This window comes from Anabas testudineus, chromosome 8 (genome assembly GCF_900324465.2).
Source record: "Anabas testudineus chromosome 8, fAnaTes1.2, whole genome shotgun sequence".
Lineage (NCBI taxonomy): Eukaryota > Metazoa > Chordata > Actinopteri > Anabantiformes > Anabantidae > Anabas > Anabas testudineus.
Window position 1 is genome coordinate 6,953,553 of NC_046617.1, and position 12,407 is coordinate 6,965,959.

Below are 12,407 nucleotides of genomic sequence, written 5' to 3' on the forward strand. Positions count from 1 at the left end.
TCATGCTTACATATAAATACAATATTACAATAGACAAAAACACATTACACTGGAGTTTCATTGGATACTGTAAATAACAGCAACTGCCCCATGCTTTTATTTATTTTTTATTTATTTCTATTTCTTTAGTGTGGCTGCAAAATTTCTACCAGTACATCTGTACATGGCATTACTCATAACTGGAACAAGAAAAGTCCTGTGAGACTTTACACAGTTCAAATGTGTCAAACTACTCTTTCCCATGATCAATGTCCCCCTAAGTAGGAGTCCAACAAGCCGTAAAGGGTTTTAAATTAATACTTTATTTGTACATGTTGATAATTTCACACTTGAGACCTTCCATGAATGAAATCTTCACCGACTCTGAAGATTTCTGAAAATATATTTACGGATATCTGTTGCTTTGAGATCTTTAATCTAATATAGACCACAGAAATGAACACACAGTACAATATGTCAAGATTCACAAGCCTGTCTGAATTTATATATATATATGTATAGCTGACATTATAGAGTTTGTAGAACCCATGTGGGTGCCATCTGTGTCAAATATGCGTGTGTGTGTGTGTGTGTGTGTGTGTGGGGTGGGTATGTGTGTGGGTATATTAAGGCTGTCAGAGTGTGGTAGGTTAAGTGTGTGAAGGCAGATTCTGTGGAGGCTCTGCAGGCAGATTACTCTGGACTTCAGCTTCATGTTCAGCGGGGGCTTTTGCCTCTGTGAGAGACATGAGAGGAAGATTCACTTACTGAAAACAAATGCATACTAACAGTACAACATGTATCATATCTCAGCTTGTTTACTGTTACCTTGAGGTTTGTGTGTCTCTGGCTGGAACTGTAGTTCTCCATTAGGGCCTGCAGGAGGGTGTCCGTCCACTGCCTGCAGCTCTTTCTGCCTCTGGGACATTTCTTGAACAGCCTGATATAAACATATAAATATATAAATATATACACTACAGTTCAAAAGTTTGGGATCACTTGCAAAAACACATTTGCATGCAATTCACAAACAAAATGAATTAAAATGAATCAGGTGACTTTTAAAGAATGATCTATTTTTGCATAGAGGCCTATTATTAGCAATTGTCAGTCCTCTACATCGGTCTTCTGGTATGACTGCTAATTCAAGTTAATCATTTTAAAAGGCTCATTGATTTTGAGAAAAATCATTTTGCAATTGTGTCGACCAGCTGAGAACAGTTGTACTAATGGAGAAAACAAGGGAGCATGTTATTCTTTAGGTTAGGTTAGTTTGAACACCAGCAGTTGTTTGTTTACAGGTTCCAATAGGTACCAATAGCCAGAAAGAAAGTCTACTGTGGTCCTTAGGAAGGAAGGCTACTCAATGCTAGAAATTACCAGAAACCTAAAATTTCCTATCATGCTGTTAACTACTCCATTCAGAGAGCAGCACGTTCTGGCTCTAACAGAGACAGAAAAAGGAGTAGGAGGCCCCGATGCACAACAGTACAAGAAGACAAATATAAGAGAGTGTGCAATTTAAGACAAAAGAAGCCTCACAGGTCCTTAACTGGCAGCTGCACTAAATACTAAACATCAAACACCAGTGTCAGCATCAACAGTGAAGAGGAGATTTCAGGACGCTGGACTTCATTGCAGAATTTCCAAGAAAGACGATCTCAGACTGGCCAATAAAAACAAAAGACCAAGGGCAAAAGAACATTTGACACTGGAAGACTGAAAGAAGGTGTTGTCTACATATGAGTCCAAGTGTGAGATGCAGAAAAATTGAAAAGAAGCTAGAACAGTACTTTTAGTCAAGCATGGTGGAGGCAGCGTGATGGTCTGGGTGCTTTGGAGGTGGTAAAATATGAGATTTGTGAGTGAAAGGGATCTTGAGGAAGGAAAGCTGAATTTGACAGCTAGAATGCCTAAAGCAGGGGTGTCAAACTCATTTTAGTTCAGGGGCCACATACAGTATAATTTGATGTCAAGTGGGCCGGACCATTACAACCAAGGTAAAGCTCATCATAGCTATAAATAACAATAAATTCATGTTTTCCCCTTTGTTTTAGTGGAAAGAAGTACAATTACATTAGGATATTTCTTTTATTTAATGAACTATCCTATTACAAAACACGTTATGAAGAAAGTCAGATTCCCCAAGAAAAACGTGCAGTTTGCTTCAGTTTATCATTTACATGTGTGCATTACAACTGATCACAGTGATTGCACAAAAGGCACAAAACACAAAAGTCACAGGTATTTGTATTTGAAAAATATGGTAGCCTATTGCACTTCAACATTAAATTAACTTAACATATAGGAATTATTTTTACTGTACATGTGTAATAATTCTCAAAACTTAAATTGACCCCCCACATCTTACAAACTTAAGTGGTGGCCATTTTAAATGTATAAGATAGAAAGTAATCACCTGGCCTGTAAATATAAGATTTATACATGAAACACTCATAAAAAATACATACATAAACTTTATGACCAAACTCTTTTGTAGTGAAGTTTTCTCCTTTTTGAGAAAGACATTTTGGCTAATGAGGGTGCGAAGGCGAGTACAAAAGTAAGTAGATGTAGTAAGTAGATGTAGTAAGTAGATCGTATCGTAGTAATCACTGAACATTAGCTGTGTCTATCTCACGTCTTTTTCTTCTTCTTCTTTCAGCTACTCCATGTCTAAAACACCCTAGCGCCCCTAGCGAACAATTTAGGAATAGTTTATTTTTCAGAAATATGTGTAACATATTGTGTGTAACATTTTTTTACTTTCAGATTTATCCCGCATGCCGTACGTATGACACCCCTGGCCTAAAGTCTGCCAGGCTGCAATAGCTGCAAAAGGTGTTTTTTTTGTTAAACATTCATCATTTCCATCAAAATCTTTCTTTCTAACTCTGACAATGTCAGCATGTTCTGTTCTTTTGCTATATTTCCTATTCACATTGATTTAATGTGTGTTTCCTTGCAAAACAATAATATTTCTAAGTGATCCCACACTTTTAAGTGTATATATAGAAAAATATATCGTGTTTTTACAGTTGAAACCCACTTTTTAGTTCAGTTTCAGATGAAATGCAGCTGAACTGATGAGGCGGGACTGTTACGTACCTGCTGGTACTCTCTCCTCTGGGCCTCCAGGGCTTTGCCTCTCTCCTTCAGCAGCTCCTGCTCCTGACGCAGCGTCTCTGCTCTCCTCTTAAGCTCCTCCTCTTTGTCCCTGAGTTCAGCTTCAAACCTCTGGAGTTCCTCCTCAGTGTACACTGGCTTGTTGTCCAGAGTCTGGAGAGACAACATAAACTACTGTGTTCAAATGTAATGTGTAGTTTATAAAAGACCCATTTGAAGTGCAGGAACTTTTCCCAGGTCCCCTTTATGAGGAACTTTATTCCTTTATGTGCATTCCCAACTACACTAAACAAAAACTTTAACTACATAATAGCTTCAAGTGCATGACTTGATGAGAGAAAGGTCAGCACTACCTGTCTGACTTCTCCACCCATAGTTTTCTAGCTTGTCCTAGTATTTGAACCACCCACCCACTTCCCCAACCTTCAGGCCACCTCTGGGATCTGTACCTCCCACTCCTTGGGATTATTGAACTCCTTTTTCTCAGTGGATTTGAGGAACTCCTCCAGACTGACGAGCCGGTCCTTATTTGTATCCACCTTTAAAACACAGATACATGTTAGCTCCATCAGTTAAAGGGAAACTGAGAAAAGAAGTATAGACTGGCTGGGGAGGTGATGAGGGCGAAGCAGGGAGATACAACATTATCATTTAAGACTCACATTCTTCATGACATGCTCTCTCATCCTGAGCCTCTCTTCCTCCATCTCCATCATATCATCCTCCTCATTTTTTGGGTCATAGACTTTCTCCAGCTGGAGGAGGCAAATGAACAAATGTTTGAAGTTGTGGAGATGCTGTGCATATTTCAGCAGTCAGGTTCAAAAACCTCTACTTGTAAGAGTCTGCACAAACACAGGCCCCAGACCACAACCCACTGTAGATAATCACCTAATTTCATGGACTATAAGGATTTTCACTACGGTTTAACTGAAGTGAATTGCAAACCTTCAGTTTAGACAAAATCGAAACTAAATTAATGTAGCGATGATTTACTGTAGGATCTCAAACCTCTTTAGTGAAGAGAGCCTCCAATTCCTGCTCATCTAAAACGCCATCTTCATTTGTATCTAGACAGGCCAGAAATGAAATCTAATCATTTAGTATGAAATGAAAAGGTAGTGGAAGGTAAAAGGGAAGATCTGTTACTGACCATGAAGCTTGAAGAAGGTTTTGGGGTTGAACTCTTGAGGATCGAGGCCATCTGTCTCCTCCCACACTTCCCGCAGCTGAGCGACACTGCCCTGAGAGTGGAGAAACACACAAAAAAACATCAGAGATAGACTTCTTGTATTGGTTGACAGTAAAAATCCACAAAGATGCATTTACTGCCCACCGGAGAGTTGACTTTGGGGTGTTGGCGGTGCTTCTCCTTTAGCTCCTGCATTCTCTTCTCCTCCCTGTCCCTCTTCTCCTGGTCCAGGCTCTTCAGATACTCCCGCCTCTCGTGTTCTTTCAGCATCTCGTAGCGCTTGAACTCCTCATGCCTTTCAGCGTCGTAGTTCTCCAGGTCCTTGGTGGCCTAGGTGATGAACCAGAGTGAGACAGAAGTCAATTTATCATTAAATAAGTGAGGTCAGGTTTAATAATAAGTCTTCATTCATCGTGTTGGGATTTTACTGTTGAGATTAGCAGCTCAAGGTCTTTGGCCTCAAAGGTGTTTTGATTGTGAGGATCCAGATGTTCAAACTGCTTCAATAGGGAGGCATGGTCCATCTGCAGGCCTGTGCAGCAAACACACAGATTATTAAAAATCCAGCACATACGATGTTGATTATGTCCTGGAAGCTTTGAAAGTTCATTTGTCTTCCAATGATAAGACTGCTTATTTGTATTCATGAGTATATTTCACAAGCTTAAATTTTAACATTATTAGGTAAAAATTAAACTGTTAGCCTGTTATTTAGCATGTACACCATGTAACCACCATTGTTCCAGCTAGGGTCCCCTTATTGAATGTTGAACTCTCGCTCTCTATAGTTCCATGTTTATTTTTATATTATTACTTTAATTTTAATGAATATCTGAGAGGTCTGCACAGTTGTGCAATGGTTAGTATTGTCGCCTCACAGAAAGAAAGACCTGGGTTTGAACTCGGCCGGGTGCCTTTCTGTGTGGAGTTTGCATGTTCTCCCAGTGTCTACGAGGGTTTCCTGTAAATACTCTGGCTTCCTCTCACCTCTAAAGACATGTATGCTAAGTTAACTGGTGACTTAAATTGAATGTAAATATGTGTGTGTGCGGTTGTTGTATGATCTCTGAATGTCTGCCCTGCGATGGCCTGGTTACTTGTCCAGGTTGAACCCCACCTCTCGACCACTGACAGCTAGGGTAGGCTCCAGTGCTCCTGCAACCATTAAGTGAACAAGTGGCCTGTCTGATGTTTGTAAAGCTCTCTGTGACTCACTCTGTGTATTTGTGCTGTCTAATTTGGCCTTCAACAGCATCCTGAGACGAGAGACCTCCTGCCGTTTCAGTTCATCAAGCCGAGTCCTGACGTGGTGACTCACCAGGTCCAGCTCTTTACTAAGACGACCGTTCTAACAGAGAACACAAGACATCCAGGTCAGAAGAACACATAAATACCCGATGGTCTTGTTACTTGTAAAAGGTAAACAAGAGATGGACACTGACCTTGATGTCCTCTGTGTTTGCTGTCTGCAGTTTCTCTCTGAAGTGAGGGTCTGTCTCCAAAACCTCAATCACCTCTCTGAGGTATCTGTCATAGTACAGGCCAGTGTCCTGCAAGAGTGTTGTAAATTACAACTTGTTCTTAAACTCTCATATCGTGAAAACACACCAGACGACATTATAGATGACTGAGACCATTACCACACTCTCCTCCTGTACTTCCTCTTTAACTTCCTGGTTGCCTTCATGGCGATCAATAGGCACTGACCATACCCCAGTAGAAATAGAGAGAAGCAGCAGCCAGCCACATTTTAAATTCATCCTCCTTTAATATAAACAACAATAAAAATGACAACAGGTTATTTAAAGGAATTGCATCTGAAAGGCTACCAGCTTAGTAGAGAAGAACAAGGGAGGCAGAAGAGTTACATCTCCAGACGTCATTTCTGCCGTCTGTACCAGTCTGTCAAGCATTGAAATAATACATTAGGATGTGCCAGTCATTATTATTTACAACCTAGTACTCAATATTTAGACGCTTCGTAGTGAACACTGTAATCCAACTTTAACCAGACTTCTTCAGAGATTTATAAAAGCTCTACAGATATTATTATTTTTAGACACATTTATTTGCCAATAAGAGACGTCAGTGATATCAGCTTTCCAGTACTAGCTATCTAGAAGCTAGCAGAGTAAGATACTTTTTTTCAGTATATATTTACACCATAAATGTTAATAATGAAATGTATAAGTGTTATAATGAATCATGTGACGCTCACCGTCTTATATGCTATTGTTTGCGTCTGTAGCTAATGGGCTTCCTATCGTTAGCTTAAGGAAGGAGTAAAGAGTGATTAAGAATAAACATAAAAATTTATATTTATAATCTATGCTATATTTAAATGGGAGTTTATTTTTTACGTTTTAAACATTAACTCTTTCCATTTTACAGGTAATAACACTGGTGCTCCGTTCTTCATTACAGTCACAGTAAGCTAACATTGACACTACAGAACAATCTGGCTTCTTCCTGCGTTATAACGTTGTCTAAAGATTTGATAGGGTTTCTTATCAAGGGTTCTTCAATTCAACTCCGCTAATATCAAAGTCACAGTGAAAATATGTCACACTAAACATATTAAATGTCTTGTCTCTTACCGCAGGTATGTTTTAAAATCCGACCCAGCGCTCAGAACACGATCTGTATTTGTGTCGAATAAAAATGACGTCATGAGAATGCAAAGCGATGTGCGGCGTTCAGGGACAGTGGGAAATCATCAAGCTAGCATTGTGAGTACCAAGTACCAAGAGTAGCCTGACAAGCAGACTTCTTAAGTTGGTCTAGCTATTCTTAGCGTATGATATCAAATGTGTGTTTAGTAATTCGTTAAAGCTGAGCTATTTTTTTGTTTTACGCCTTTTTATATATTAGCAGACTAGCGTTAACTAAACACTTCATACTGAAATAAAATACAATCAACTAAGACAACCAGTAACATGATCATTTTGATCAGTATCTGCTTACTGTGAGACCATAATTTAAAGTAGATGATGGTATTATTCTTATTGTTATTCTTACTATTATTTATTATTATTATAATAATTATTATTAGTAATAGTACTACTAGTAGTAGTTATGGTAGAGTATGGAAGTATGTGCCTACTTCCATACATAAAGGCATCACTACCCCCCTGGTAAATAATAACGCTGATACAAAATAAGTACAAATGTTTTTAATTGCTTTGAAAAATAGATTTGCTGTATATTTAATTCACTATGCAAATACAAAGTCTTGGCAGATTTAAAATAAATTAACATAAAAAAGGTAATAATTGCACAAGATAATAAATAAAAGGTATAAATAGTATGCATCACAAAACCTATGCCTAAAATAAATTTAATACAAATAGATAATAAAATATGGCACATAGAAAACAAATTGTTGTAAAATTGTTCATAAATAAATAAATCAAAAAATAAATTAACAGTCACTCAATAACATAATTTTAAAATGTATAAAAACATGACAGAGCATTTTGCAGTCATTTTCATTTTATATCAGTTTGACTGATGAATGTGAAGAGTTTTCCTTGATTCACACTTTCAATTCAGCAACAGATAAAGTGTTTAGAAGTCAATCTCTCTCATGTCAGTAGGTGTTCCAGGTCTTTCACTTTCCACCTCCTCATCTTTCTCCATGGGGCCCTGCTCATGCCCGCTTCTCAGCCGCTGTCGCAGGGCGTATTCAATCATCTCACTGTAGCACTGCAACACTGCCTGGGATGCAAAGCAAAACAAAATTATTGCTTTTATGTGGGGTTCAAGTTTGACCCTAAATTTGGCCTGCCTATAAAATGCACACGTTCTTCAAAACAAAAGTTTTAGCAGAACTAAAACCACAAACCCATTAAAAATCAAATCAAATCAAATAAATAGCCTAATTTCAACCATTCATTTTGTGCGTTTACTCACCAGGTCAGTCTGGCAAAGCTCTGCCAGTGCTTCGCCCATATCAGCCAGCTGTGAGGGCCCCTTGTTGCCCAGACCTCTTAGGGCACAGTTCAGTGATGCCGCAGCAACAAGTGATGGAGGTGCTCCCAGAAAACGGGAGTCACAGGCACACATGGCAGCCAGTGTGTCGCTGTGCCGCCGCAGGGTGGACAGCCGCTCCTCCTCAGACTCGTCACTTTCTGCACCTCTTAGCTGCTCCACAGAAGCAAGAAAATGAGGGAGGAAATCCTGAGGAGTCACTGCGGCTGTGTCCCACCGGAGGGTACCAAGGATGACACGCTCCATTTCCTGATGAAGAAAAAAAGATGAAAAATAAGAGACTTTGTTGTGTGATGGCAAAACTTGGAGCTGTATAATAACAACAATGCAACAACAACGTTTATGTTTGCATAAATTACATTTAATATTAAAATCACAAGGGGACAGAGTAGTAATATATTGTCCAGGATTAGCTACTTCTGCTCATACTCAACCACAATACATCTTAAATGATCAGGTTACTAAGCTCTGTGTGTGTGTGACTGACTCACCCGCAGGTTTGAAGGTTGGAAGCTGTACTCTGCAGCAGCGCAGAGAGTGTCAGCGCTGACGTTGTCGCACTCAGTGAGTTTGGAGGCTATGAGGATGCAGCCTGCGGCCAGGCAATACGGCGAGACGGGTAGAGACAGAGAGGCAGACAGGAATCTGTCCATCAGAGAGACAGACAGAGGAAACACTGCCTCATCACAGCCACAATCACAGCACACCTGGAGAGGACAAAACACGTGTAAGACAGCTGCCACGATGATCACCCAGCACTGTAAAGAAACTGAAGAGATGGGAGCATGAGAGATGATCGTACCTCCAGGGCCCACTTGGCGAGCTCCTCCCTGCGCTCGGGATCCCGCTGGATGAGGGTGATGTAGAGGATGGAGGGCATGTACCTCTCCTCCATGTGAAGCAGCCTCTGGATCACACGATTGCCCGACACTGTGGGGTCCCAGGTGGCTCTGAGCTGTGGCGAGCCCCTGATGTGGCTTTGTGCTGGTGCCTCAGTCTGACCCTGGTCGTCCTCCACTTCCTCGCACCACAGAGACACAGGCATGCCCCTCTCCATCTTCACAGCCTGATTGGTAAAATGTGAATTTGTTTACATCCAAATTGGCACAAAACACAGCTGATAGTGGCCCCGTGTCACCTCAGGAGCTCTACGGGTTACTGTCCTTGTTTCTTCCTTTGTCAACTTTGTTGTCCTGTGGTGCTCGGCTGAGTGTCACCCCTCAGCTATCTCCACCGAGTTTTATACTCAGCAGGGAGAGAGAGAGAAAGAGAGAGAGGGAGGGAAGGGGGGGTGGCTGAGAGGAAGAAAGGGGCAGGGTACCTCTTGAGTGACATAAAATAATAAGAAGACAACAATATGTTCTGTGCAACAATTGATTCAACAGGTGGGGAGAGGGGGAAAGAAGGAGAGCAAGAGGAGAGAGGGAGGCAGGGGAGGAGGAAAGACGAGCGGACAAGAGAGGGAGTGGCCCGCAGGGACAGAGCAACAGCTTGTCTCCGACAGTGAAAGAGAGAAGAGAGCAAAAGAAAAGGCTGCGAGGGGCGAGAGGCAGAGAGAGAGAGAGAGAGAGAGAGAGAGGGGAGAGAAAAGGTCATCTCCAGACTCTGACAATGGGAATGGATGACAAAAGGATGAGAGTGTTTGTTTACAACTTGAGGAGGGCAAGAAAATACGTCACAAATGGGTTCGATGTTAAATTATTCATTTCCACGTATGTTCAATAACTGTTTTGTCTGAAAGAGACACTCACCCCCTGAACACTTCTATTCTTAATACTTGATGTGTGATGGGAAATCTTGTTGGGAGAAAAAATATAGGTGTGAGTGTGAATATCAAGTATAATGGTTAGTTTTTACACATTTATCTAACTCTTCTTTTTCGTCTTATGAAATAGTTATTGAAATAGTTAGAAATTGATATTTAATTGACAATCAACATATGAAAAAAACAAAACAAACAAAACAACAAACAAAAACAATCAATTTATTAAGAAAGTAAATTGTTGCAGCCTTCATCTTTAGCTGTGACTCAGGAACCACTTGTTTAAATCCAGATTTTAATCATATTCTTCTTTCTGTAAACGTGTTAATCAAAGTTTTGGCTCAGCCTCCTCTCCGTCTTTTCTCTTAGGATACTCATTGTCAAAGCAACCTGTGTCCCGTCGACCTCCCCTACTCTGTGCCTGTGGCAATCTGCTGCTCGTGTTTAAAGAGCAGCGAAGCCACCGGGGAGGGCTGGGCGAGGTATGTGCAGCAGACAGTGGAGCCGGGCAGGTCAATGAGCCGTATTGTCTCCCTTTACAAATCAGTGTCAGACAACAGCCCCTGGCCTTCTGCCTGCTGCTGGCTCCTCACACACACTTCACACATTCATGGGGTAGACACACTTTTCACACAGCCCCTGGGGACCGCCTCGATGGTCACAATGGGGTCGCACTCACCAGTGGAGAATACAGATTGTATTTGACACAGTCATTACAGGTGGCGTTTCACATTGAAGGGCTTCAGTGGCGGCTCCTGTTTCAAATAGGAGTTAAATGGACAGTTCACAACATGATCGTCACGACTTGATTTCAGCTGAACATTAATAATTCACACTCTTTTGTTTCTTCTTCTTTGTTATAAAAGTTAAAAGTTATATAATAGTTATATATAGTATAAAAGTTAAACTCCTTTCTTCTATCTATTTTGAGCAGAGCATAGACGCTGTACCACATTTAATAGAAATAAAAATATTTCATTTATTTAGAGTTACTTTGCTTTAAATCAAACAGGCATCATTAGAATAAATTCTCATATTTTATCAGACACAGAGGTGTATATGTTCACATCCTTTACTTGAGTACAAAAAAATACGGTTACATAAATATAATATAATATACTCCATTAATAATCATGAAAAGGAAATTATTAGCAATATAATATAATTATATTAAATTATTATATTATAAAGTTAAATAATTAAAACACCAATAAAAGTGTTATGCTATTAAGTTCTACTATGTATAAGATGTTTTTTAGAACAGTATTTTTATAAGTACAGCACTTGTATACTTGTGCTTACTTACATTTAACCACAGCTGATAGTTAACAGTGAGCTGTCAGTGGTGCTGGTGTGATAAATGTAAAGGTTGAAAATACAGTGGTAAACATGCAGCAACATTAACAAAGCATAAAAAACTAAACTGAACGTGACTAATGACTCTGCAGCAGGTCACATGCTGGGATATGGGCAGGTTTCTTCCTCTTCACTCTTTCTTTCACAGACTTTTTCCTGTCACCACCTTTGGTGCTGTGACATTGTCAATTCATGTGTTGATGCTCTGATTTGGGAGAAAACTGCCTGCTCACAGATGTTCCAGATTTTCAAACGTAGATGAACTCTAGGTTAAACATGTACAAACTACTCTATATCCTACATCAGGTCTGTGCTTCCGATAGCCCAAATAAGAAGCACAGAGATTAGATGTACAGCCACATCATCTAGTGCAGATAACAGCTTTTCTTAGACACGCAGCATAATGACAATATGAAGAGAGCGTAATCCTCCAACACTTGGTCGATTGTAGCATTAGTGAGAGAATAAGAGGTTTAGAGGTGTTGACAAGGCCTTCGATAAAACAGGCTTTCAGAAAGACTGAAAGCAGATTGAGTTTGAATGAAGGACTGAGTTAAGTTAGGGTCTGCCAGTCAAGTGAGGTCAGGCTGGGGTGGATGCAAAACTGGGGGAGGTGGAGGGGGGGTTAAAAGAAACAGTGACAGATCGTCCGGCCTGTTTAAGCACCCTGTTAAATTCATACATCGCAGCTGTATTCAAACAACATGAATCGAAGGGGAAAGGGACGGCGATGAGAAAAAAAAAGAGGAGTGCACCAGGTCCTGAGAAGGAGGCGTCGCTCTCCGCCCCTCATTTTCCAGTTCATTTCCCAGGACAGTGGAGAACAGAGGTCCTATTTTCCCTTCTGCCATTTACCTCACACAGACACCTGCTGGCCAGTGGGGGAGGAGACAGGAGAGGGCAAAGTTTAACCAGTTCACAAGTTAAGACACTACATAAACAAACATAAACTCCAGTTTCTTAGAGTTTGATCCAAAATGGTGGCCAGCTTTCATGTTTACG

General features: G+C 40.4%; 2 protein-coding genes across 2 annotated transcripts; both read right to left on the reverse strand.

The window, feature by feature from the left end:
- Positions 1-281: 281 nt before the first annotated feature.
- nucb1 (nucleobindin 1) lies at positions 282-6,965 on the reverse strand. Its single transcript, XM_026361164.1, has 13 exons — positions 6,895-6,965; positions 5,938-6,061; positions 5,740-5,847; positions 5,513-5,645; positions 4,726-4,829; positions 4,442-4,627; positions 4,259-4,349; positions 4,117-4,175; positions 3,768-3,860; positions 3,555-3,644; positions 3,088-3,258; positions 808-919; positions 282-715 (listed from the first exon to the last, which is right to left on the reverse strand). The coding sequence occupies exons 2-13, from the start codon at positions 6,055-6,057 to the stop codon at positions 630-632; spliced, it is 1,353 nt and encodes a 450-aa protein (XP_026216949.1). The 5' UTR covers positions 6,058-6,061; positions 6,895-6,965; the 3' UTR covers positions 282-629.
- Positions 6,966-7,864: 899 nt separating this feature from the next.
- Positions 7,865-9,344, reverse strand: ccndx (cyclin Dx). The gene is made up of 4 exons (XM_026360859.1): positions 9,090-9,344; positions 8,779-8,994; positions 8,210-8,536; positions 7,865-8,014 (listed from the first exon to the last, which is right to left on the reverse strand). The coding sequence occupies exons 1-4, from the start codon at positions 9,342-9,344 to the stop codon at positions 7,865-7,867; spliced, it is 948 nt and encodes a 315-aa protein (XP_026216644.1).
- Between the last annotated feature and the right edge of the window lie 3,063 nt (positions 9,345-12,407).